General features: G+C 39.5%; 1 protein-coding gene across 3 annotated transcripts in view; it reads left to right on the plus strand.

The window, feature by feature from the left end:
- Nucleotides 1–1,574: 1,574 nt before the first annotated feature.
- The window catches only part of LRP2 (LDL receptor related protein 2), an 82,666-nt gene continuing 56,780 nt past the window's right edge, over nucleotides 1,575–27,460 (plus strand). For 2 of the 3 annotated variants that reach the window (XM_015868565.2, XM_015868566.2), the window contains exons 1-4: nucleotides 1,588–1,992; nucleotides 19,737–19,844; nucleotides 21,994–22,116; nucleotides 23,288–23,404. In XM_015868565.2, the coding sequence (XP_015724051.1) occupies nucleotides 1,896–1,992; nucleotides 19,737–19,844; nucleotides 21,994–22,116; nucleotides 23,288–23,404 (445 nt within the window). In that variant the 5' untranslated portion in view covers nucleotides 1,588–1,895. Of the gene's footprint in view, nucleotides 1,993–19,736; nucleotides 19,845–21,993; nucleotides 22,117–23,287; nucleotides 23,405–27,460 lie in introns of all 3 variants that reach the window. The other variant, XM_015868568.2, reaches the window with a different exon arrangement.

Below are 27,460 nucleotides of genomic sequence, written 5' to 3' on the forward strand. Positions count from 1 at the left end.
TGTAGCTTCCAGCCTGGGGTTGCAGCTCTCAGGCCCTGTCTGCACACTGCTGAGTATGAGCAACTTTAAACCATTCCCCTTCTAGTTACGAACAATGCTGGTGTGTTGGCTTTTCAGGTACCCATCGGTACTGAGCGGATCTGCCCGTGCCCCTTCGAGGATCCCTTCCGTCCCTCCCCATCGGCGTTGTTGGGGGATTAAAGCGGCGGCGGCCCCATACACAAACGCAGCTGGTTCCGTTTGGTCAGCCTGAGCCTTGCTGTGAAACCACGACAAGAATTCCAGTAAGTTGGCAACACTGAAACACAAAGAAAACAACAATAGGAAAAGTCCTTCCGTGCAGAAAGGAATGTTTCGAGCGCCGTTCTCCTACGGTGAAAGGAGAGCGGGTGGGAGGGAGCAGGGAGATTTGAAGAGGGCAGGTCCCCTCCCCCGGCAGCTCTGGATCTTGTGATGGAGAGATCTTATCCTCTCTTTGTGATTCAGAGGTGCCAGGAAGCTAATTGAATATTCTGATCTGCCCCCAGTGTTTCTTGTGGCTTGACCCCGGTGCTGTGTCGTACCACTACACCAAACAGCCCCGAACCTGCATAAATCACAACCTCGCAAAAGCCCACACTCTACATCTTCCCCCCTTTCCACACACCCCCCTCCCCGCCCCGCTTCCTTTTCAAGCCCGATAGATAGAAAACCTTAGGAAAGGGTTAGGAGGATTAGCGTCCTGCAGGACCTGGAGAAAAACCTGTCTGCCAATAAACAACAACGCATTCCTTTGCAACTTCTGCAAGTGTAATGCAGGTCTCCCCCCCCAAGCTGAAATTACAGTCCAAAGCAAAAAGAAAAGTTTGGTTTTAAATAGCACTTTTTAAATAACACTTTACATTCTGTTGCTAGCAAGCAATCATTGTAATGAGTGTGATGTGAAACTAACAGAAGCGATATGGAGAACTTGTAAGGGTGCTGTTGTTGAAATTCATCTGACCAGGTTTCTTGCAAGACAAACAAAACCCATCTTCTCCCACCATGCAGACGCACAGCAGCCTCTTTTTACACATCTGTGTGAACACGCATAGAAAGGAACAGCTTGGCATATCTCAACTTTCTATGCTGAAGCCTATTCCTAATCAGTATCAAACAAAACAATTCAGCCTCACTTAGTTGATCTGGAACATTTCTGAACGTGTGCCCTTTTCCCAGGCTCATGTCCAGAAGCATCTGGGTATCTGTATCTTTCCCTGTGCTCCTCTGTACTGCTCCAGCTTCATTTGTAGGTATATGATTCCTGCAGCAATAAAACACAGACAGGTGCCTGATGTGTTGTAGTTAGAACCAGAGCAAGGTGCCCAGCTGGTGTCTCAGCATTTTCAGCCAAAGTACTTTACCAATCTGATTGTATCTCCTAAGAAAGGGCAGAAATAACACTGCTTGTGCTTTTCCTTTTGCAGTACTTGTGAGGAACGATAATAACTAGATGATAAGCGTTGTCCCTTGCATTAGCTACCTGTGTATTTCCAAGTTGTCAGATACACTTCCCTTGCTCGGTGCGTGTCGTTGGGATGCTGCATGCAGGACACGGGTCGCTTGCAGCCGGACGATGTCCCGCTCTGCCCCATTGCGCAGCGCTGCGGGCTGGGACGCGGCGCCCGCTGCCCCGCGGAGGGAGGGGCGGGCAGTGCGGTCTGAGGGCCCGCTCCGCGCCTCATTCTCTCATGCTAGTTCCGGGGCCGCGGGGTATAAAGAGCTTTATGCAATGTCTGGAGGGTGGGAGTTTATAGAGAACGCGATGTCTCAACAGGGGAGCGCGCCTTTCTTCTGTAACTAGCCGGAGAGGAGAAGATCCCGAGTTCTCTGTGCGGAGCGGCCGGCCCGGAGGGAGCTGGAGCATCCCAGCCCAGATGGGAACTCGGCAGCAGACGGGTGGGAGAGCAGCAACTGCCTGCGGAGTGCTGCTGCTGCTGCTCGCTGCGTGCGTCCTGCGGGGCAGCTGCCAAGGTAAGCGCTGCTCCGCTGCCCGGAGGGCTGTGAGGAGAGAGAGCCCAGCGGGGGCAGAGGAGCCTTTGAGGGGTAGCAGGGAGCTGGCTGTCCTCAGGGCCATGTGTTGGGAGTTTATTCTGCCTTAAAAAAGCCTGAAACCCATATCAGCTCTTCGCTTTCCCTTATCTTGTTGCTAAGTTATCCCGGGATGGCTTATCTGCTCGGTACAAACTTTGCTCGGTCTGTGCGTGGCGGCAGCGCGCTGCTTCGACCGTGCGGCACCGCGTGCCCGGGCTGCGAGCCCCCGCTGTGGCTCTGGGCGAGATGAAGCCCGGCAGAACCTCACTGAGCCTTCCCGTTTTGTTCGTTGCGGCCCCTGCTCCCTTCTCGCCGGAGGAGCGCGTGTCGTGCGGTACGGAGCTCCCCGTGCCGGGGGCGCCTTCCGGAGCCGTGCTGAGCGCCGGTGCCGTTGGGCAGCGGGTCCCGCACGTAGCCCGAGGCGGCCGTGCCTTGCAGCCTCTAGCGGGGCGGCCCCGCCGGTGCCGTTCGCAGCTCGCGGCCGGACGGCGGAGCGCCGCGGCTGGGCTTTGCCGTTGCTAGGCGACCGGCAGCATGTGACTGGGAGCGGGACGGCGCTCGGGGCTGGCGGGACCGGGCCGGTCGCGCTCTCCCGGCTGTGTCGGGGTGAGGGGCCGCAGTGCGACCCTGGGCCCGGCTGTGGGGCCGGGAGCCGCCGGCTGTGCGTGTCGGTGCGCTGCGTGTGCGCCCAAATGGTTAATCTGCTTGCCTTGCTCAACTCTTAGCTTAAGCTCCTTAGACGGAATCAAGCAAGTAATTATGCAGCAACTGCTGCTAGCAGTTCCCTCTTAGGAGCAGCGAAAGAGGAGATGGCTAATGTGCAGCAGGAGACCCGCAAAGGCCCTAGCAGGGAGGTCACGCTGGGCGGCCAGCTAATCCCAAGTGCTGCTGCACGCTGGGTGCAATGGGGGCTGCGGCGCTGACCTCAAAGTGTGTTTCCTTGCTCCTCGGACGCTTTGAGCCACTTGGGACGTGCCCTGCAAAAGGTGCGATGTGAGAGGAGTGTGGGATATGGAACATCAATCTGCAGGCAGTAGTAGAAACAGGATATTCCCGATTCCTCCCCACAAGGTCTACTGAGGAAAAAAAATAAATAACTGCATAAATGAGGCTGTCTAGTATTAAGAAATGTAACTGATCTTAATAAAATGTCTGGGTGGCAATCCTGGCCACATGGTGATTGTTCTTGTAAAGTATTTGATGTCCTTAAGCTGAGCTCCTTGAATCCTGAGACTGTCAGACTCTGATTTAAAAATAAAATAAAAATTATTGAGATAATTTTGAAACCAAATTGAGGCTCAAAAGGAAATTAGGGAACGTTTTTATTATCATACCTAATCCTTGGTATTTTTAAAATGTGCTTCCAGTAATGTTTCTGAAGGCTTGAGGCTGGCAATACCTGAGTGTTCTCAGTATGTGCTCGGTGTTTCTAGAATGAGCTTCACCTGCTGCTCAGATGAGAACATCACAGTTCTTCCCTGGTTTATTTAATTCTGGATTTTCTAGACCTCAGCATAGCACTTAAAGCTGAATAAAATACTGCCCCTTATATGGCTGGTCATACAGCACCTGGTTCTGTAGGCCTCTCTAGGCCTTGTTGTCCCTAAAGTAGTTTTTGTCACCAAATGTTGCAGGTGGAATCTGAAAAACTAACCAACTAACTGCAAGAAGGAGGGTCATGGGACTGATGTTAATGTTTGTTTTGAGGAATCTGGAAGGCCTTCACGCTCATAGCCACAGACCCCAGACACAGGATGGTTGTTGCACTCTCAGCAGCTTTGCAGAGGGCACATGAGCTCACTAGGGCAACTTCTCAGGCGAACAATGAGTTCTTTAATCTTTCTGCAAAGCATACCAGATATGTACATTCATGCAGTGCTCCACGTACTGTCTGTTATCGGCCTCACCTTATCTAATGTGGAAGGCCTGTTGGACTTCTGTTGAGGGGAGGATTTAGTACCTGAAAGCGGTCTAAGATTTTTCTGTTCCTAATGGTTTGGGGCCAGAGGAGCAGTTTGCTTCTGTATAACAGCACTCATATATACGAAAATCACGTATAAATCACCCCGTTTTCTTTATAAGAAAGAGCCCTTCTCTCTAGATCTAAAATGTTAAGAATGTTCCTTCTAAATTTACTGTATTTATTATTTCTGGTGCCTGTGTATGTTTTAAGTTTTTTTTTTTTTCTTTTTTGTTTTTTTTTTTTTTTTAGGGTACCTTGGGTCTTGATGAACAATTTCAACACAAATGATATCAATAATTAAATATTTTAACTTTGCTGCTCTTTCTTGTCATCATCAATGCTGTTAAATTAGTGCATCATGTTGCAAAACAGTACCAGGCTACTTTTTTTTTTTTTAGAATTTCACATACTTGCACTTGCACTGAAATTTTGGCTTTTCTGTACTTAATTGCAAAGTACTAATTTGCTTTTGTGAGGCCAGACCTTCACTATTCTGTGTAGTTTCCCACACCTAAACTGGAGTTTGCTACTCAGTACTCTCTCTTCTCTGCTTCTCATGGATCTTTTTATTTCTTCCACACTTTGTGGAATGAGATACATTCACCTATGGGAATGAAGCCCTACTTGAAGACTGAATCTGTATGGTGTGATATCAATCATAAAGAATGGTTGCATGAAGAGAGGCCAGTGATGCATAGAATAGGTGTGGTAAATCCAAGTAGAGAGAAGAATAGCTTGGAGAAATATGCTTTTCCATCAAGTATTCTAAGAATTCAATCTCCAAATTAATAATTCAGTGCGTTTACAGACACTGTCTTGATTTCAAATCTGATGTCTCTAAGATTATGTATAATGACATTGCTGTAGGCGACAGGCCAGAGCCAGTGCTGGTGCACCATTGTATGTCACAATGTATGTTTCTGGGACAGAACAGCTTGCCCGTGAGATTTTGTCCCTGACAAGATGCACTGTTAGGGGACCTTAAATGAGGCTTTCCTCAGGGACTAAGAATTTGGGAGTAATGAGGAGGAAGAAAGGATGGCAAAGAAAATGATTGTGCCAATGAATACCTTATATACAGTTTAATAGTACTGTAAGTGACCCCTAGGTTGCAGCATTTGTCATATTCCGGCACTAGGGTTATTTTTTTTTGTTTGTTTCTCTTGGTGATGTACTTGCAAAAAATCAGGAGCAAAACTTGGTGCCTGTCTAGTTCTTTCTTGACTTACTTTTTCCTGAGTGCTGAATGTTTGAAAGTGTATCTTGATAAAATGTATAGTAATCTTGCATTTAAATTAAGGAAATTAATGAGTTGTAGTTCAGAGCACTGACAGTCTTTTTTTTTTTTTTTTTGCAAGGCTTCTTTTAATAAATAGCCTTCTTTTAATACCTATCTTGACTTTTCTTAATAATTTACTCTTTCTGTATACTGTTCAGCAAAGCATAGCAGGAATTTGCTAAGTAATCACCTAAAGTGAAGAACGGGACAACCCCAAAAATTTTAGTTAAAAATTGAAGGCAGTAATAGGATGACACCTGGTTAGATTTAGCTTCTATGCCAAATGCTAGAGTTACAGTAAATAATTAAGCTACAGAAGTCAAGACGTAGAGGCAGAGCATCTAAGGAGATTTTAGCTAAGATAAATGTGCAGTGCATGTGTTGCTTCAATTTCCCTGTAAGACAAACCAAAATCTTCTTTCATATATTGAGCTGATTGGAAATTTGAGCAATGAAATCCCACTTTAATCCAGATTTACTTTTCATGTGTTTTGCAGGAAATGAGCAAAGATTCATTTGGGGGGAAGGTAGGCTGCAGTTTCATTAAAGGTTATTAATTTTCTTCTTGGGCTTCCTGGATTGATACGAATTCAGTAAGAGTATTTGAAACCTTTCCCCCTTGCCTTCCTGCAGTGTTAGAGTATTGTTATATCGAAGTACAATGATGTTTGCTCTTCTCAATATTTAGTACATATATTTAGAACTGGGGATTCATTTGTCAAGATTTTTCTTACTTAATACTCATATTCTTAATTAAGCAGTAATCAGACATTATAGCAGTGGGGGGGGTATTGGATTAAATGCAATTGAGCCTTCCTGCAAAACATGTTATATCTGAGACTTTGTGAAAACATTTCAGATGGGCAGATACCTTGACACTTCGAATTTTCCTATGCAATCACATTTTTTTAAGCAGGAGCAAGAGCTTCGTTTAATAAGTAGTGAAGCCATATAGCACTTTGGATGTGAAGGTGTCATTGACGAAAAACATTAAGTGTCTCTTCTAATTAATGATCTACAGATTGACATGAATATAAAGAGAAGTTGATGTTTTTATGCTAGATTAGGTCACCATGGTTAATTAGCTACGATAATCAGATAATTTGTTGGTGTGCTTTTAATAGTTTACATTAAGTGTGGCAAATAAAAGTCAACTTTTTTCCAAATTACTTTAAAGTGCTTCTGCATATAATTTCATATTTGTACTTTGTTCATAAAATATCTTAAACTGTTTTAGATAAAGAAAAAGTAAGGGCTTTTCTCAGTCAAGCCAGTGCAGCTCCATTGATCTCAAAGAAAATACCCCTGAGTTGTACTGATCTTCGAGATGGAAAATAGGATTCAGTGAAGAGTAAACATCTCTTTTAATAGCTTGTTACTGCTTGAGATCCACTTTGAAGTCTACTTTCTTATGGTAATGTTCTATTAACTGTTTTTTTTTTGTTGTTGTTCCCTCAACTCAGCACATTTTTAGAACAGTTGAAGAAAATGAAGTTTAATGAGTAAGCATAGAAATGTTTAATGGAATGGATTGCCCCTAGCTTTTACTGTTGGTTTTGAGCCTTTTAATGTTTTCTTTGTTTTGCAAAGCTTGAAGTGGATTAGAGATCTAAGGATCACTGTTACAAAGTTTGCTGGGGATTAATAAAATGGCATAAAAGAGTTAACTGAAATTGTTCTTCCTTTGTGCTCTGTTATATTTTAGGCTTTTAGTATTAATAAATTGCCTTTTTGCGCTCAAGTCAGATCTTCAGAAGAAGACACTGTAAATCAGCACTGTATTTGTTCAATTATTTTCTCATGCAAGCAGGTCATAATCACAGAATCACAGAATTGTAGGGGTTGGAAGGGACCTCTAGAGATCATCGAGTCCAACCCCCCTGCCAAAGCAGGCTCCCTACATCACATCACACAGATGCAGTCCAGGCGGGTCTTAAATATCTCCAGAGAAGGAGACTCCACCACCTCCCTGGGCAGCCTGTTCCAGTGCTCCGTCACCCTCACTGTAAAGTTCTTCTGCACATTCGTGCGGAACTTCCTATGCTGTACTTTCAAATCTCATGGAAAACTGAACCAGGTCTGGTGAATTGGGTACTTTCTTGTTGGCTTAGTGAATTAGGACAATGCAGAGAAAGGTCCAGTAGTCACTAGAAGCTGGAAAAGCAAGTGAACCTCAGCACTGAGTGGGAGAAGGAGTGGTTTTGGAGTGGGGAAAAAAGAGACCCTTTGTCCGTGGTAGTGAGTCAGTGGGTTGGCTCAGATGGGCATGCAATCACTGCTTAGTGCTACTGTAAGGATATTTAGGAAATGGCTGGCTAGCATGCTAGTTAGAAGAATGGTCCCATCAAGGCTATAATAGTTAGCATTGCTGGAAAATCTTTTGTATAGTTGTCTAGTGTAAACAGATGGCTTGACTTGAATGGGACTGCTCACGTGTTCACTTTTGAGCAAGATTGTAGAGCTGTTCTAAACCTGCAGTACAATAAATGAGTTGGAGGATAACCAAGCACTTGGAATGCTGCAGCAATTTTATTGGCCTTCTAGCTGAATTAATGAAACCTGATTTTTACTACTGAGAGATATAGCAGGTTTCTATACCATTTCACTTGAAACAGATGAACTGTAGTTGGTGTCTGAAACTAGCGACAGTTTGTGGTGTCTTCCATATCTGTACAATAGCTGTTCTGTTAGCTTTGCAGTTTTTCCTCTTCTTTGTATGAATGAAGTCAGCCACAGAGTGCACTTTAAAGCCTGATGACTCTCAGAAAAGTGAATTTTAGTTCAGTTCTGTAAATGTGCCAAAGTACTAAAATTCCTTTTGTTACCTCTTCAGTATGTGAAAGATATTTAGTAGTGTAATTAAACTGAGCCTGCTTAGTTAATAATCTGAGCCTTGACAAAATGCTGCTGGCTGAACCAAGAGGGTGATCTGAGTGGTCTCAGACAGAGCTCAGTCATGCCGTTACCTTGCTGGGGGCAGCTCACCATCTGCCTTGCTGGGAGCTTTGCCTGAGCAAAGGGTGCAGCAATGACAGCCTGGCTTCTTTGGCGAATGCAGTAGAAGTGGCGTTGTTTCATGAGATTTGTATTGTAATTGCAGACAATTAAGAAAAAAAAAGAGGGCAATTAATATAGTGAAAATATTGAAATGATATCATTAGTCTACTTTTTTTTTTTTTGAAGTTTTGAAATTTTAACAAAGCAGCTGCAGAAAGCACTTTATAATGATTATCTTATAGTACAAATATTAAAAAAAAAACCCAAACTTTAAAACTGAACTTAAAGTCCTTTAGAAATTTGGGCATGTCTTTGATTTGTTTGAGGAAAAAAAGATACTAAAAGACAAATAGTGAAATTTAGTGAAGTAATAACTAAGAGTGAAGTGAAAGCTCTCATCTTGCCAAAGTACTTTATCCATACTAAGATCTTATTACCTGTTAGATAACAGATACTGTTCTTCCCTGTTTCTTATTTGGTTTCCTGAATAAAGATGTTTTAGCAGTCAAGAGCTCTCTTTTTAGATGTGCAATACTTTCTAACTTGTTGGCCTACTCAACTTTTCTCATTGGGTTGAGAACTCTCACACACTTAAATCCCAAGAAATTTCATGAGGTAGCAGAGAGGGGGAGAGGGACACCCCCAGTTACTGCCCCACTGAGGGAAAATCTCAGCCATTATACGTTCTTCGTAGAGATGCTGACTTTTTTTTTTTGCCAGCAATATACCTGATGTGATTGGGACCCTCTTCCCATGAGACGTTTGGAAAGACTGATGGGAACTACTGCTATGAGGATGGAATTATGATTTATAGGTTACAAATGTTTGTGCAGACTCAGAAGGCTGTAGCGCTTCTCCTATGAAGAAAGGCAGAGAGAGCTAGGATTTTTCAGCCTTGTGAATAGGAGGCTGCAGGCAGACCTCAGGGTGTCCTTCTGTTACTTTCAAGGGGCCTGTGGAAAAGCTGGAGAGGAGCCCTTCTTCAGAAGACTGTAGTGAAAGGACAAGGGGGAAAGGCTTTAAACTAAAAGAGGGGTGATTTAGATTAAATACTAGGAGGAAGTTTGTTACTCAGAGAGCAGTGAGGCCCGGGCACAGCTGCCCAGGGGAGCTGTGGGTGCTCATGGCCAGGTTGGATGGGGCCTGGGCAGCCTGAGTGGGTGGGAGGCAACCAGCCTGCAGCAGGGAGTGGGACTGGGTGAACTGTAAGGTCCCTTCCAACCTCAGCCATTCTGTGCTTCTGCGTTGTGTTCTGCTACCACTGTGAAACTTGGGAGAGAAGCAATGCCACTTCTGTCATTTGTGATTATATATGGTAGTATAGATTTCTTGTATTTACCTGCTTTTGATGATATCAAGGCTTGTGACTTGGTCCTTTGAGATACTTACTAGTATTACTATTCTGGTGAAAATATTTTCATGAAAAAAAAAACCAAAAACCACGTTTAAAAAAGGTGATTGAATTCTCATCACTGATTTTCAAGTCTATTAAGATAAAATTGCATTCTATGAGAGTATATTGGACAGTGTAACTGCTCTAGTTTGGCTGGTCCTTCTTTTATCATTCATTTTCAAGAAGTTTGATAGGGAGTGACCGGCTGTAACTGTTAGTTGCTAATTGAAATTGAATTACTTCAGAAGGAGGGAGGAACATAGCAATTGCCAGCGCATCAGAAGCAATATCTGTAGTTGTCCTTGACAGCGGTAAGCAGCATTAGAGCGTCTGTGCACAATACATGCTAGTAGTGTACAGTGTACCTGTTCTGCATAGATAGTTCTGTTTTTCTGAAACTATTCTCACATGTTTGGTCTTCAACAAATCACAGTGACAATTTCTTGTATTCAAAACGATAACTGGGTACCCTGTAAAGCTTTGGAATACAGATTAATGTGTCTTTTTTTATCCAAGAGACCCAATAGGTAGGATGGTACTACTTAAGTTGTGAAGAATTTTGTTAGGAATATGGGTTCTGTGGTGAAAAGAAAGAAACAGCTTTTGATCTGCATGCTTACTGCATTTATTATCTGTAAGGGGAAATGGTTCATTCTTTTTCATGACAAGTTTAATTTTTCATTTAATAATCTGTGATATAATATGCCAGTGAAGTTTATGATTTGGTAAAGTGTTTTATAAATGTTGCTTAGCAATTTTCAGTCTTAACAGTAGCGTTTAAGAGAAATACAAATGACGTGATTTCATTGTCACAAGCCAGATTGTAAGGCTATTACTGAGGCAGATCCCTTATACTGTAGTGACTCATCAGCTTTCAGGGGAGCATGTCTGAAATGAATGCAGCTCACCATCTCAGCGTGAGGTTTAATTTTGAGAGCAAACAGCACATTGGTTGAAAAATTTATTTAAAAAACAATGCAGCTCTCAGTATGGGAATAGCTCCATGAGGAGTTGGTTTTATCATCTGCTACTGCATCTGTCAGATTTTCTCAATGGCATATACTGTGCATGTTCTCACTTGAACAATTTTTTCTTTTTTTCCCCTCCGTTTTCCTCCACTGTGTAGCTGTAAACACTTCCTATTTTCGAAGGTTTTTCTCATTTGGCTATCTTCTCCCCCTCCTTATCACCCCCTGGTTTCCCAATTGTTATTCTACAGCAGCCCTCGGGGCCATTAGCAAGGCCCATTCTTACAAAAATGCTTGGGATGCTTCCTTCTGTGAGTAATTGGGGGTGTCTTTTTACTTCTCCTGTGTTTGCTTGTTCTTCTTCCTTTTCGTGTCATTTGGTCAATTAGACCAGATTTTTGCATATTTAATGTGCCATTCGTGAAAAAGAAGCTTCTGGGATTTAGGAGAGCTCTGAAGTGTGTGCTTTCCTAGGGATCGTACTGCTTGCTTCACTTACCCACCTAACACCATCGCAATTGAATTATGTGGATTAAAACAGCTAATGTTGGACGACTGGTTAAGGTTATCCAATTTAGGGCAGAACGTGTTCTTTACATGTAACATACTCAAAATACATTTTTATATTTTAGAGGCTAGTATATCAGCATCACAAATACTAGTTTCTTTGAATTTGGCCGGACAGATAAGTCCAAAAAAGGACTACAAATAATGCTCGTTAGTCTCACCAATGCAAATGCTTCATATGCAGTCAGTTTAAAGAAAGTGTTAAATTAAAATTAATAACTGAGAATCAGACATCATTGAAATGTGAGAAGTGTAACAGTGAAATAAACTGAAGGAAGAGCGCTGTTCAGTATAAGGAATATTTACCATCAGTGGAAAGGAGTATCACTTCCTGTCTCTTAGAATTAGCTCGTGCTTAAGGGGATTGTTTCTTATTTCTGCCCTGTTTTAGGACTACAAAGATCCTAAGAGCTTACCTGTTGCTTTTTAAATAGTGTGTGAGTTGAATCAACATTATAAAGGCATTGCAGTTACTATGAATTTTCTTAGAGTACTGTAAGCCAGGATCCTACAGGATGGCAGTAATACGTAGTGTGGGCATGTATAGTAAAGAAGCTGTCATGATTTTGGATTTAAAGCATGGTTTGGTAGTTGTTTTTTTTTTGTTTTTGTTTTTTTTTTACATTTATGTAGTAAATAATTTAAAGCTGTTGTGTTTCTTGGTTTTATTTTATTTTTTTCCCAAAATGAGTAGCTATAAAGTGGTACCGTAGAGACCACAGTTATTTTGTTCTGAATATCAGAGCTTAAACAGACCATTTTTTCTTCTTCTTTTCCCCCAAAAGGACCACATGGGGCTTATCAGAAAAGTCAGAGCTTGTTCTCTTTATTGTTCAGTTTGTTCTTGAAAAAAATAAAATTAGGTTTTCTATCTTCTATCAGACTGTTTACATTCATTACTTTTTCAATTAAAAAAGCTGAAGGTAGAGAGGATCAGGATTACGCATATCTTTAACGTTGCTAGGAGGCACTTACAGTGTCATTCCTTTGAACTTGATGTCTGCAGGAGACTTGAAACTTTTTCTTCCTCACGGGAAAGCTTTCCTGCTTAGTTTCAGTAGATTAAAATACTGATTTATTTATTTATTTATTTTAATTCCTAGATTTACATTGACGCATTAGCAAAAATGAATCTATAGCCCTTTTATACCTGTATTAAGTGAAAGCAAATAGTTTTTACATAGAATGCACTAAGTTTAAGTATTCTTAAAAGAGTTTGCATGTGAGCATTATTTAAAATGAGTTTTGATACCTTAGTTTTAGCAGACATTATAGTTGACAAGCATGTGTACGTGCAGACAAAGCACAGAATATACTGTTAGAGTGCAGAATTTAGTACTGTAATTTTATTATTTCTTCTTTTATCTAAAATGTTATTGCTGCTGTACAGCAGAAGAGACAGCTGTCTCCAGACTTCATTATTTTGGAATGATGGAACAGTGCTTTTTGGCAACTGATTTTGAAACCATACCTTTTTCTATAGTGGAACGTCATATTTTGAAGTCTATAGCAAAGGACAACATTTTCACTTTTGTTCTTGAGTTTTAAGGTGTTTGTTGTTGTAATCAATGAATAATATTTTAAAAAGCAGTCATTGGGCTACACTCCCACAAGCAAGATTCATTTTTAACAGCTTCTGATACCAAACATTCCAGTGAGCTCACAACATGGGTTGTTCCCAAGTTCTGCTCCTGTGAGTATGGAATATTTAGCTCATCCATCTGAGATAGAGCAGGTCTTTGTTTGTCCAGCAAGCTTTACGGAAGAAAATAAACAAAAACTAAAGTTAAGTTTTCCTTCTGTTTCCATTCTGCCCACCCACCTAATAAGTTCTATTTATAATCCAGTAATGCTAAAACAGGAGTGGATTCCTAGGGAGAGATAGGCTGGAAGTATAATTTTCTTCTGTTTTGTAAAATAACATCTATTTTATTATTGTCAGTGGGTTTCTGCTATATTTTGAAGAATCTATATGATCAGGATTTGGGAGTCAAACCTCTTAGTCCAGTTACTGTTAGCAGGAAAACTGATCTATTGCTTTAAGTTCAGTCCTCAGTGTTTTGTGGACAGAAATATTTCAGTTATGTGAATTAAGTGCAGACTAATTTTGTACAGTGTTTTCTTTGATGCTACGCATTATTTCTTTAATATGGTCTTTATGAATATGTAGGCACAAAAGATACTCAATGTTGTGCAGTCTTGATGCTCAAAGATAAATCTTGCACTATTTTCAGCAGCTCACCTGTGGATGCTCATGTGATCAGATTATTAGTAATTTCTATATCTGAATATATAGTAATTTCTATATCTATTAAATATTAATGCTACCTGAAGAGAATATGAAGACAAAAATAAACACTATCTTTAAGGCAGTGGTGTGAAATATAGCAGAACTTGCACTCCATTCTACTTTGTAGTTTAATCATTGTTTATTTTCCTATTGTAGTTGCTAGCTAAAAACTACTTTTCAGTATCCTAGAGCGTTTTACAAAAATAAATAAAGGTCTTTGTTGAATTATGAATTTTATTTCTTTCTTCCTTGGTGTGGGGGAATGGAGCTGGAATTTGCAGACATTCAGCTTCACCTCCCTGAGCATTCCGAAACTCCAGGCTGTTTGAAGTGTAATTAGGCTGGGCAAAAATCTGACATCAAAGTGTATGAAAGGTGCATCTCCAGAACTTTACCTGCAAGGCCACCAGTGAGCTGACATGGTGCTTTTTCTGTTTGAGGGCTGAATGGGAACAAAGAGTACCCTTTGTTGGAGAGTAGAAAGAAAAGAGAACTCGTCTATTAGTTTTGTGTTGTCCAATTTATACGGAGGGGCTTGTAATGCCATTTTTTAGCACTTTCAAATTATTTTTTGAATGAAATGCCGATGTATTAAGACAGAACAGTTCAAAGGATACCTTCTACACTAATTTAAGTCTTTCATTCAAGCTTAACTGTAAAAAGAGGTATTAGCAGTTCCCAGTGATATTCTATTGTATGTAGTCAAAGAGTCATGATGCCTTATAAATCTAAGGATGATATCGTTAATTCAAAACACGTGGAGTCAGAAGTTGAAAGCAGTTTTGAAAGGAAGACAGAGAAATGCTTGAAAAGAACTGGAAAAGGCCAGCAGCCTAGAGAGCAACTGGAAGGAGATGAGTGTAACTTGTAGACTTGTACAGCAGTGTTGTTTCCATTATGAGTAAAAAATAAATAAATCCACTTTTAATACTAGTAAAAAAAAAAAAAAAGCAAGATTGAATTTAATTTTTTTTGTTCTTAATGTAAGTAGTTGAACAAAAAAATGTTGGAGCAAATGAAGCACAAATAAAGTTAAGAGGGCATAATGGTAGCCCTATGAATTAGAACCATTATACTTTGAAATGTCTGAAGCTATTAACATCTCTTTCTCCTGATAATGTTCCATATGACTTAATGTGACATGGAGCAACATTGATTAGTGATATTAAGATTGGCTACCAACATCTGGTGGCAGTGGAGTTTGTCTTTGGCAGTGGTTTAACTTCATTCCTATGCACTGGTTGCCGCAGAGCACAAAGTTAATTGTAGTTAATTCTGTTAATTGTGTAATAGAGTTTGTATTGCATTATTTCTGTTGTTCAGCAATGCATGTATGTTTCATCACAAATTGAAAATCTAATATTGTATTTTTATTAGCATTTTGTCCCGTCTTTGCTATAGCAAAATCACTGTTACATTTCTTTATTTCTGGGGAAAATGACTACCTGGTATAATCTTTGACCAAGTGGCCTAGGCAGAGCCTGGAGTGTTAGCTGCCTTGTTTTTAACTGAGGAAATTCTGAATCTTAAGCATCCACTCATGAATGGACCCCAGGCACAAAGAACCACTGAAGAGGCAGTGACAAAATGAGCATAAAACCCAGAGATGGTTAAGTGCAACAAGGTTAGGAGTTGTGCTCTTGGAATACATTTTTTCAGTGAGAATTTTGATCTTTGATTTGCATGTTTTGGTGGCAGACTGGTTTGTGTTAAAGATAATATCATACTTTTTCTTTACCCTTGGCGTTTTCCTGAATATTGAACAATTCAAATAATAACCTTTCTAAATTCTTACTGTTAATGTCTGCATATTCCTTATAGGAGGGCTTCTCTGAAAGTGCTGCCTCCTGTTTTAATATGTTTGCCCACAGTGTCAGGCAGATGTTGGTATGGCAGTAGAGGTTAAACCTTCCTGCCATCCACTGACTGAGCAGTGGATATAAGCACAGTGAGGTAATGGTAGTGTGTTTCAGCAGTGATGACTGTGACAGTGGTCACCTCTGCTGGTGCGGATTATGACAAGAATGGCACACAGGCTGTTGTTCGTAATGGGTGAAAATGCAGAGCTAATGGTGGTGACTATGTTGATGAATTGTGTTTTGTAGCTGAATATTTGCTCTATCAAATAGTGTTAATGTATCTGTTGTAGTTTCCATAGAAATGAATAGCAGAAATTACTTTCAGAAGGACCTATTTATATGTTCTGGTGTGATTCATAAAGCTGTAATGTATTTTTTTTAGTCTGTCACAGTCAAAAGAATCATAGTAAAAATAAAGCAAAACAAAAAAATTGATTCTATCTGAATGTTGAACTTTCAGAAGTCTCCTAGATACTTTCCTATTAGTAAATTTTAAGCATGGCAGTAAAGCTGTAAACTTTAATCAGTTTACTGCTCGTTTTTAAACTCATTGGTTATTTCCTGTAGGAATCATGCTGACAATTGTTTTCCTGAAAGAGGTGTCTGTTTTTATCAGCATCTGTCAGAGTAAATCAGAATTTCTATGCAAATTACCTCATTAGTATTAATTTTTTTGGCAGTGTGTGATTTATGAGCTGCCTTGCTGGTTTTTGTTTTTTTTTTTAATGAAAAGTTTCTTACGGAAAGCAAAATTTTTCAAACAATTGCTTATTACTAATCCTTCAGTGAATCAAGGCTTCAGATAATGGCAGTAAACAAGCAGATGCCTCTTGTCTTCTGACAGTTCCCTGCTGAGCCAGGTGCTGCATGCCCACATAGACTGAAACAGTGGAAAAAGTCCTTTTGGACTCTGTGTGCTTCTTCTGTGGTTCACTGGTATTCAGTGTGAGCACCGTGTGACATTTAAAACAGATAACTCAGTCCATTGCACGTAAATCACAGCTGTTCAGATCTCTTAATTTTTGTTAATACTTGTTTTGAGCAGAACAATGTTCAGTTTTAGAGCAAAAAGTCTCTGTAGTCGTCTGTAGGAACAAACCTGGCTATTGTTGTTACTTTTGGCATGGGTAATTTTATTTCATCTTGGATATTTCTGCTGAATATTGGTGGCAATGGATTTTGTAGTTCATTTCCCCCCCATTTACTTTCTGTGTTAAAAACGTTAGAGCAATTTTTGATCATAGATGAAACGTGGGCTTTTTAGAGTCTTGATGAAAAGCTCTTTTGAAACTCATCATTTTTACTTCTTTTCTATTAGTTTCAAGGGCTGACTTTTTAATGCATTAATGTTCATTTACTGTGCAATTTTCTTACAAAGATATTATAAAGCAGCGGTACGTGAAGTGTCAGTTGGTTTTGTGATTTTGTGAAGATGCATCAGAGCTGTGTGTGTTCAGAAAGAAAGCACGGAAGATAACATTTGGAAAGGCTAATGCCATAATTAAATGAATTATAACAGGTCTGCTGAAGAACTGTATAAACAGACATAGATACAGCACTTACTGTACGTAGGTGTGAGCAACTTAAACTGTAATTCTGTGAAGAATTGCAGTGTAGGAGAACTGCGTGCTTTGCAGATTTTCTGTTAACATTCAGTTACCATTTCTCATGCTATATGAAGGCAGCTATGTTTATAATGCTTTCTTAAAAGTTTATCAGTGTTACCTCCTCATTTATATAAGGATATGATTAAATATAAGAACTTAGTACAAGATAAGCAAAGTGAATTAGCAGTTGTATGTGATACTTGGGTACTTTTTTTTTCTAGTTATTCTTTACAAATAATATACAAATTATGGTGTAACTACTTGCTTGTTTGTAGATATCTTTTTCACTAGAAACTACATTTGTGGATATGGATTTAATCCTATATTGTAACTTCTTTTTAAGTAAGTGACTAAATATTCCCATGGTCTTGAATGACAGTATATGCTAAATATACGAGCAGATTTAGTTTATGCTTTTTTTGTAGTAATTCCAACAGAGATGCGGTGTTTTAGGTGTTGTGTTTATTAAAGTTTTAACTGCTGATCTCATATGGAAATGTTGCTTTGGAGGGCAGAATTCAGTGAGAGGGCCTGGGATTCCAGAGTGAACTTGTACATTCCTTCAGGGCATTTTTGCAAGGGAGGTTGTTGTGTTTTAAAGGTAGTTGATAAGAGACCTGCACCACCAACCCCAGACCTGCACCACCAACCACCATCATGCATTAGACTATAGAAGGTATTTGGGTGAACGTACTCCTGTACCACTCTGTACCACCATTTATCCAAGTGAAATTTTTGACCATTTGCAGGATACATTATAAATCAGGACGTCACTACCAGACAATCAGATTTGAACATTCCTTGCATAAAGTAGCTTGCCTATATCCCTTAGGAATACATCACTTAGATGTGTTTATGTGACAGTGTTGATATGCCTGGTTTTACATAAAAGTTAGGATAGCGTGTTATTTATGTCATCACAAATTCAAAAAGTGCGTGGTGGTGTTTAAATATACCAAGGTTATCTTCTCTGGAAAAATCATTCAGAATAATTGAAAGATGTACTTTTATCCTGTGATTATTAAATAACCAGGAAATAGGTTTTTTTCTTCAGAGTTGGGCTTTGCTGCTGCCTCGTTTCTTTTTTTATTTTTATTTATTTATTTTTTCTTTGGAGTTCCCTGCTCTGAAGTGCTGACAACAGATTAACATGAAACAGAGCGCTGCTGAGCTTAATTATGTTATTGCTCATTGTTCTGGGGACCTATAAAACTGTTCACTCCCTTTTTACAAGTCTGTAGTCACAATGAAAGGCTATAAACAGTGCATTTTCTCTCTGCTACAGGACTGAAGATTTTGTTAGATGAGTCTAATAAAGGCCAGATCCAGCTGCATTTACACCTTTGAATGAATGTTTCCTTAATCAGTTCTTAATCCTCAGTAGGTAAAGTGGGATAGAATGACAGCAGGCTAGTTTTTGATCAGCCATAAATGTCTAAAAGCTTAATTTCTTTTAAAATTATTTGGTATTTAAATGTTGATATGCTTTCCTGTGCTTTAGAGGAAAGACTTGAAAGGTTAGGGTATTATAAAAACAAAACAGAATAGAAGTCTTTTATACTTCCAAGCAGGTCACCAATACACGGCTTCTAAAACAAGATTTTCATACAGAGTCGTAGAATTGAGTTGGAAGGGGCCTTTAAATTCACCTAATCCAACTCCTCTGTGGTAAACAGGGACACCTACAGCTAAATCAAATTGCTCAGAGTCCTATCCAGCCTGACCTCGAGTGTCTCCAAATATGGGGGCATACATCTCTGGGCATTGTGTTGCAGTGCTTCATCACAATTATTGTAAAAAACAAACAAACAAGAAAACAACCACTTCCTTATACCCAGTCTGAATCTCTCTTCCTTTAGTTTGAAACCATTTCCCCTTGTCTTATCACAGCAGACCCTGCTTAAGAGTCTGTCTGCTTGTTTTTTACAGCCCCCCTTTAGATACTGAAAAGCTGCACTCAGGTCTCACCAGAGACTTTTCCAGGCTGAACAGCTCCAGCTCTTTCAGTCTGTCCTCATGGATCCCATCCCTTGGATCATTCTTGTGACCCTTTTCTGGATGTACTGCAGCAAGTCCATGTCTCTCCAGTATGGAGAATTCCACATCTGGATGCAGTACCCCAGGTGAAATCTCACCAGCACAGAGCAGAGGGGCAGGATCACCTCCCTCACCCTGCTGCCCAGGCTTCTTTTGATGCAGCCTGGGATATGATTGCCTTGCTGGCTTTTGCCCAACTTGTCATCCACCAGTACCTCCAGAATAGAACTGTGCTCTATCTTTATATTCCCTGGCTTGTATTGATAGTAGGTGCAGAGGGGATAATTATTATTATCTCCCCAGAGCCTGTGAGGATCTGCATGTTTATCATGTTTAGCTAGTAGAAATTACGTGGAAAATGATCCCCTACCTTTATGTAAGTCTCTGCTGTCTGTGAATTTAAAATGGAAATATCTCCATTAAATAGGCTCCTGTACTACTGGTGCTCTTCTGAGACTTTTTAATCATTTTTGTTTGCATAATATGTGAGTGTATTAAAATCAATCACAACAGATTTAGAGCTGCTTTTTCCTTTTTGACTGGCTGTATAGAACGCTGGCCCAATTCTTTTTCATGTAGTCATTTTTATTTTTGTATTGTCATAATATTCTTCAATTTCTGTGTTGTAGTCGTAGACAGAACAGTAATTTGACAGGAATGTGCTTTGTTTTCTGCTTTCATTAGTTGGTACTGCTAACCTGCTTGTTACTTTGCTTTCCCACAGGATGCGGAGGTGGGCAGTTTCGCTGTGGAAATGGCCGCTGTATTCCTGCAGACTGGAGATGTGATGGGGCTAGAGATTGCTCAGATGATACAGATGAAGCTGGTTGTCGTAAGTGAAATACCTGTAGAGCAGCTTTTGGTAATGTAAGGAATTCTTAGCTATCAGTGTGCTCCCAGCTATACCCGTGATATGAGAATGCACTCTCTACAGAGGAAAAAGGGGGAGAAAAATGCTAGCTGTTGGAGGTGACTGTAGAATCTGCTCAAGAGTCATATCTCTTCTCTGTTAGTTTTGGTAGTCAGGAAGTCAAGTAATGCTTCACTTAGGAGAATGACAGCTTTCTCTTCAAAGTCCAAGTCTTTAATAATGTCACTTCTGGTGACTGATGGACTGGGTTCTAGGTAGATGTAGAAGTGTATTGTGTTCTATAATTGCAGTAATCCTGAATGTACGGGATGCATACCCAGTATGACTTGGGCATAGAAGCTTTGAGGATCCAGACAATGTACCTATACCACCTCAAGAAGTGTCTTTGTTAGTTGCTTGGAGTGGTTGTGTTGTCCCCAGTATGAGCAACTCAGACAAAGCTGCATTCTGCCAGGCTGTATGGTCCAAGCACAAAAACTGTGTTAAGCTAAATACTAAAATAAAAAATTGAAAATAAAGGAATTCCCTCTGTGGGCTCTTTTCTGAAAACAGCTTTCATTTTCTCGTTTCTAGTGTTCTTCGAGGTTTTGCGTGCTGGTGTGGTTATTAGCCTGTTTATTGGATAGGCCGGTGTTTGCCCCTCAGCTGATATGGAATGCAAAAGACTAATTTATGTTGACCCTTTTTACACACTGGAATGTTTTTTTTCCTGCTTGACTCATGTAGTAATAGTTTATTCACACAGCTCAACAGGCTGATTTGTTGCTTAGCATTTATTTATCTCTGAAGTAATTGCAGTTCTGGTTGAAGGATGCCTTGGACTTGCAAAACAGAATGGTAGTGTCCTATAGCTTGCTGTATCAGCTTAATTTTGAACTGTGACTGAATAGAAGTGGTTGGGCTTTGAACAAAGGTAGGTTAAATTTGTACTGACTTTATGAAAGCCAGCAGGAATCTGACATTTATAAGCATGAGGCTGACTTGTTCTTCATGGAGAAAAAAAGATGAAAATTAAATTTTGCAGGCTTTTTTCCTTCAGTTAACTGTGCTCTCAAAAACAATTTGTTAATATGCTGTAGGTAATGAGGTACGTGTGTCTAGTTCTGAATGGTTTAAAACTGATCCATGCTTAAAACTATATTACAAGATTATTCCTTGATACTCATGTCAGGAATCCAAAAAAGACAATTCATGTTGTGTGTATTGTAGTACGTGATTGATTTTATCTACTTGCTTTAGCTGTAAGGTAAGTTTGTACTTCTCAATGCTAAATCTGTGAAGTGATTTCATTTTCTACCTTGAATGTTTAGATTACCTTGATAGTTGTGCTTACATTTCATTCCATGGGCACAAAGTATTTCTAGTTGACTTGGCAGCACAGTGAAAACATGATCCTAGGAAAAAAAGATGTTTAAGACCAAAGTCCTGTCTGCTGGACTGTTTTGTGCCAATGTCTTTCCAGGATTTGAACTAGGAATGGAGCAAGGAAACAGTAATGTAGCTAATTTCAAGCTTTTTTAATTTTACTTTTCTTTCTAACATTGTTGCTAGATTATTGAGACGTGCGGAGTGGAGCTTGGATGACAGCAATTGGGTTGTTCTGACACTATCTTAACTTCTGTTTCATGAGTTAGTGGAGAAGAATCATAAGCTTTATTTAGAAAAACCTTCCTACCAGGAACAGAGCAACTGCAGTGGAGTGAGGGCAGTTGATCAGACTTCTGTGAGAAAAGCAAAGCTAGCATGACTCTGCACACTGGTGAATAAAAAAGAGTCTCTGCAAGAGGGTAGTTCAGAGTCTTAAGCTTTTTGCTGTGACTCAGCTTCCTCAGGAGCCTGTCTTCCTCCATGAGTTGATACAGAACAGAATATACATAAAGTGTTCACTAAACTAAAATTTCCCTTCAAACGTTCTTCTGGCCCACATTTATGACCCTGATCTGGATCTTTTCTATGGTTTATCACTGCGTTTCTGTGGTTTATTCATGTATTCAGTGGAAATTATAGTCAGTGGATACTTGAATCTTAAGTATCCTTATTTTTTGCTTTCTTTGAAAGTGCTTTCCCAGATGTCTGTGAAATGACATTTTTATTCTTTCCTTACATTTAGCTCAACCTACTTGTGAGGGCAATCAGTTTCAGTGTCAGACTGATGGTGAATGTATCCCACATTCATGGGTATGTGATGATGAGGAAGATTGTGAAGATGGGTCAGATGAGCATCAACAATGTCGTAAGTATTTAAGATCTAATGATATTCCAAGGATGGAATAATTGGAACTAAGGTTAGCTGCCTTTTGTTTCCCTTTTACTCTGGGAAGGTGTCAGCACAACTCCTGGTTATGTGTTAACTAAGGAATGTGCGGACAGAAGATGCAAAATGAACAACGGCTCTAGGTTAATCTTGGGCTCGATCTCTTTAACTTTATTCTGCATGTACTCATTAATGATGGATGTTTTGAAGAGGCTCCATCAGCTGCTGCTTTTTTTTAAGCCTGGTATGGGACTTCTTATCTCTGCACTTGGGAAACCTAGAGGATAATAAAAGGGGGAAAAAAAATCCATTTTACTTTACTGTCTTGAGGTCCTTTTCCCTAAAGGCACTAGTATCTGATTATCTGAGATTTTTTGGGGGAACACTACTGACAGGAGAAGGAATAGACTCCTGTAAAACAGCAGACCAGATGCCAGCATATTCACTGGTGTTGTCTTAAGGCATGAATCTAAAAGAAGCAAAAGTGCAGATGGCAGAAGGGAAGAAAAATTAAGTTATTGTTTTTCAGCTGTAGACCCAATTAATTTGTTCTAGAAGAGAACAGAGGATTGTAATTTAGCCCCAGTAGAATCAAAGTGGAATTGTACAGTTTTATGTGGTTGCTTTCTACTGTCATAATTGTCTTGAGAAGTGACATAATAATTATTGATTCTCTATTAGTTATGAATATAAAGTATACCTGACTATCAAGGCCTGATTGTATTACAGAGAAGTGCCTTATTTCTGCTCTGCTGTGTTACATAGTGGCAGTTGGCAGTACAGAAGAGTGCTTGTTAACATTCATTATGCTTGAGTTGTTGACGGAGTAACTGACATGTACTGACAGATTTTGAGCCAGTAAACAAAATGACAGAGAAAAACTTCAAGAAGAAAGAATCAGTAATTAAATCTTTTAGGCAGAACAGTTAGAAGGAGGTAATTTTTAACCTAGAGGTCAGCCCTGCTAGTGGAGTGAAACAGTGACTGCGCAGGCCCCAGAGGCCTTACAGAGTTATGTTATCTGCTTGTAAAGTGTTCTTAAATCTCCCAAAGTATGCATAAAAAAAGTCATATGCTAATATTTCTGAGAAAGATGGGGTAACTAAGAAAAGGAAGGAAAATGAACCTAACAAGTGCCTGTTTCTTGCAGCAGGAAGGACATGCTCAAGTCAGCAGTTTACTTGTTCAAATGGACAGTGTGTCCCAAGTGCATACAGGTGTGATCGAGTAAAGGACTGTACTGATGGAACAGATGAAAGAGACTGCCGTGAGTATTTAGTTTTCACACTTTATCTAGTTTCATCTCATCTACCTCTGGCATTTTAATCAATTTGTAAGATTAAAGGGCTTGTTGGTGGATAGAATGACCACAATATGCTTCTTGTTATTAGAGCTTCATTGCAGATTCTTTTGTGTATTAGAGCTCATATTCTGGTACAGTTTCATTATTGCAGAACTTAGATGCTGACTGCTGCCATGAGGTCAAGGCCTCTTGTTTGTCATTGTCTGAGAAATGATGAAGTGTTGCAGTGGAAAAGAGCAACCATGTTTAAGTGGCTCAAAGCCTTAGGAGACTCAGAGTGAATTTTGCATATTTTTTTCATATTCCCTTCGAGTACCCTTTACAGATATCAATTATAACTATAATCTGCATAGAAAGGTAGAATTTGATCCCACATAATTTCTTTGAGGGAAAGAAATTATCCTTCTTTTATCCTTTTCTAAAACTTCAGTTTCCCATGGAATTGAAGCAAGGTTGGACTGAACTGTATTAAGAAAGATGTTCATATTGTGCCAACAAAACGGAAACAGAAAAGTGGGTTTTTCAGTCTAACGTGGTCAGAATTTAGACTTCTGACTGTCTGGTGAGAGCCTCCCTAGATATTGGCCTAGATTGAATAATGATGAGAAGTACAGCCACTGAATAGAGGGGCCATTTTTTTTGTTGATACTTTTGTCTAATAGCTGGGTTTGTAACAGCTGTTTTGAAGTCACCAATACAAATCACTGAAAGCCAAGATCCAAAGTACTCCATAAAATTGCTGAAAGAATATCTTGTTTGGGTTGCCATTTCTCTCTTAAAGTTCAGAGGAAAATAACTTTGTAACTTAATTTAGGGAATGTGCGACACAAATTATTGAAGATACTCGTTTGAAAAATGCACTAAATGTGAATTCAAAAAAAGGAACTGCTCATACCTTAGAGAATTCTTCAAATAGTCCTTGAATAATGTATGGAATAGCCAAGTTAAGTGATATAATTATCAGAAATTGGTAAATTGGTAACAGATGGGTGATTTTCAAAAGATAATAGTAAGAATTCTTAGGTGTAGATGCCACATTGGTAAGTGAAAGCTGAAGTGCACATTTTATTTCACACTTAACATTCTTACTGAATAATTTAAAAGGCAGTTTGGAAAGAGTTCTCTAGATACCTTAACAGTGCTGCTCCACTGCTGTGCGGGAAACCCAGTCTCTGCAGTATCTGCCACTGGGCCCCATGACTGTTGTGAAGGCAGCATATTTAGCCCCAGGGAGAGAAACTGCTTCATATCATTCAACAGCCGCTACTCTGGTTTATTAGAATATGTGTTGACAGTCCTACTAAGACAGAAGAATGACTGTGACTTGGAACATTAAATGCAGGAATATTGGACTAGTCTGAAGAAATGTGATGATGCTGAAGACAGGAAAATCATGAAGACTGTAATGACAAGACTTTTCCAGGAAGGCTGGATAATTTTATTGCCTTTCTGTCTTTGCAAGGCTTAATGCTTGAAACAGAAGCCTTAAGACAAAATGAGTTGTTTGGTGACTTTGTGATTAACTATACAGTAGGAATGAGTTTGTGTTAGATTTTATGATTTTCTTTCTTTGAAATTAACTTCTTCCACTCTTACCATCCTCTTGCTTTTCTATACTTCCTGATATAAGCAAATAGAAATATCACTGTTTTGGCCTTTTCCTTAACCACTTTTTTTCCCCCTTATCAATTAATTTACACTAAAACATTTCATAAATAGAAATGAAAAATCTAGGAACTGTTTAAAATTGATTGTTATTTCACGAATAGTTACAGAATGTAAATTCATGTCTATTTACTTATGCTTTGTACTCACTGATTTTTCTGGAAGCAAATTTAAATCGGAAATAAGATAAAGTTTTGTTCTGAATAATTTACATCATTTAAGAAGCTAGTCAAATACAAAACGCCACCAGTATGAAGTAACTCAACAATTAAACAAGTAATAAAACAGAACAAGGGAATTCAAAACCTTAGTCCATTTGTCTGCTAATGGGATTAACAGCAAGGGAAAACTACCCAGGCAGAGCCTGAGATAAACATCAGAACAATGTTTCAGCTATGGGTCATGTAATTAGTGCATTGAAGCTGTTTTAATTTCATAAAATGACTGTGTTTCTTTTAATCTGTTAAGTATGTATATCAGGTCATTTTTCCAGCTGTCCTTACAAGTCAGTAGGTAGCAAATATTTCATTTTGAAACTTAAAAAAATGCACAGTGAAGTGGAAGACTCTTTGTGGTCACAAATATTTGTAGCAAGCAGCAGTACTGATATCATTTTACTGTATTAGGTACCTTTATTTCTTGCAAGTAAAGGTAGAATGCTGTCTCTTACCTCAGCTTTGCAGTTAAAAAATGAAAGTCCCAGCCCTATCCATTTTCTCTGTGGTAACTGACAGAACAACCTTTCTGCACACAGCTCTTGTGTCTAAGCACTGCGCTGAGACTATAAGAAAGAAAGGGAAAGTCTTGTGATGTATTTGTTGAGGCTGATGAGAGCTGAGTATGGGCTCGGAAACTCTAGGTTCTCTTTTCTAATTTGGATGTTGAATTGCTGCCATGGATCAACTGCCTAACCAGTTAGTTCCTGCCTCTTGTTTCCTACGTTAAATAGCTGTTGTGATCAGGAACCGAGGAGTTAGGTCTGGGGTGGATTTGCAGAGGTGACAGTGAGGGTGAATAGAGATCAAGAACTGAAGAGATCATTGAGGATGTAGACAGAAGAAAAAAAGGGCTATGGTAAGAAGCTAATGTTCTTGATGCTGGACAAATTGTAAGTAGCAGCTACAGAATGAAGCTGAAGGAAATGTCTACGCTAGGGAGAGTTCAGGCAAGGGAAAAAGCAAAACTGAAGTTAGGTGAGAAGGTAGCCAAAGACTAGAATGGCAGAGGTCAAAATCAGGAATTAAGGCCAGAAACAAGGCTCTTGTTGGACTGCCAGTTCTCAGAGCATTGCTGCTGTGGACTCTACCTTGTTCAGTGTGGCTCAAAGGAGTCTTGATTGTGGGGTAAGAACTCCTCCTCTGTAGGGCAATAATATGATCACCGTGAGGTGGTAACTCATGGCAGCCAAAAGGTTTTAGTTCAATTTGTGTTATAAAAATTTTCAAGTGTTACTGTGGTTTAAAAAACAAAACAAAACAAAAAAAAACGTCATCATCTAGAAGTAGGAAATTACCCTTCTTTTCCTTTCTTGTTTTTGGAACATGAGTTAGATTTGCAGAAGGTAATTATACTTAACGACTGTGTGTGACAGAAATGGGTGTCTGCTGAACCCAATATCAGTTACTACTGTTTCCTGTTTATGTTCTTGTATGGATGTATTTTCAGCTTGCACATGAAAGGCATTAGTAAGAGAGCAAAGGAGTGTGGCTTAGCAATTTCTGTGGCATACCTTTCAAGTGTCTTCATAGGTAGATATTAAAACATGCTTCTTCAGTATATTTGCAGTTTTTGCTTCTAAGCGGTCTTTGCATCTCAGGAAGAAAAATGTCTGTCATTTGTGCTGGTGTCTACTAGTTTGATCGTATTTTGCACTGAAGAGCTGGCATATCACAGGTAGGCAGACTGTGGAGAAGTATTTTGGCTAAGAAAAGGAGATGCCTTAGAAGGGGAGAGGAGCTCACTTTCTGTCAGCACACTGGAATGAACATAGTTGAGTTTCCCCATTTCCACAATGCTTGTATTGTCTTCTAGGAATGGTTATTACTAGGAAAAGATCTTCTCTTTAATACGTTTTCTTTAATAAGTCAAAGGTTCTTGTAAGGAAACGACAAATTAAACAGTGTTTATGTGAAACATCGGCTTTTCTCAGTTAAAGCTGGGTGGAAAAAAACCCCGTGCATTTTACTGTCAGTCCCTTCACTTTTCTCTCCTAACCTCATCTTCAGTCTTATGCTGCAATGTCTTCACTCTCTAGTTTTGTGCAACAGTAGTCTCAGATTCACACTAACTACTTTATTCATCTTCTTGCTGAGGACCTTTTCATCCTGTTGAGCTCTTTCTAGTGCACCAGTTACT

Source organism: Coturnix japonica, chromosome 7, assembly GCF_001577835.2.
Source record: "Coturnix japonica isolate 7356 chromosome 7, Coturnix japonica 2.1, whole genome shotgun sequence".
NCBI classification, from domain to species: Eukaryota; Metazoa; Chordata; class Aves; order Galliformes; family Phasianidae; genus Coturnix; species Coturnix japonica.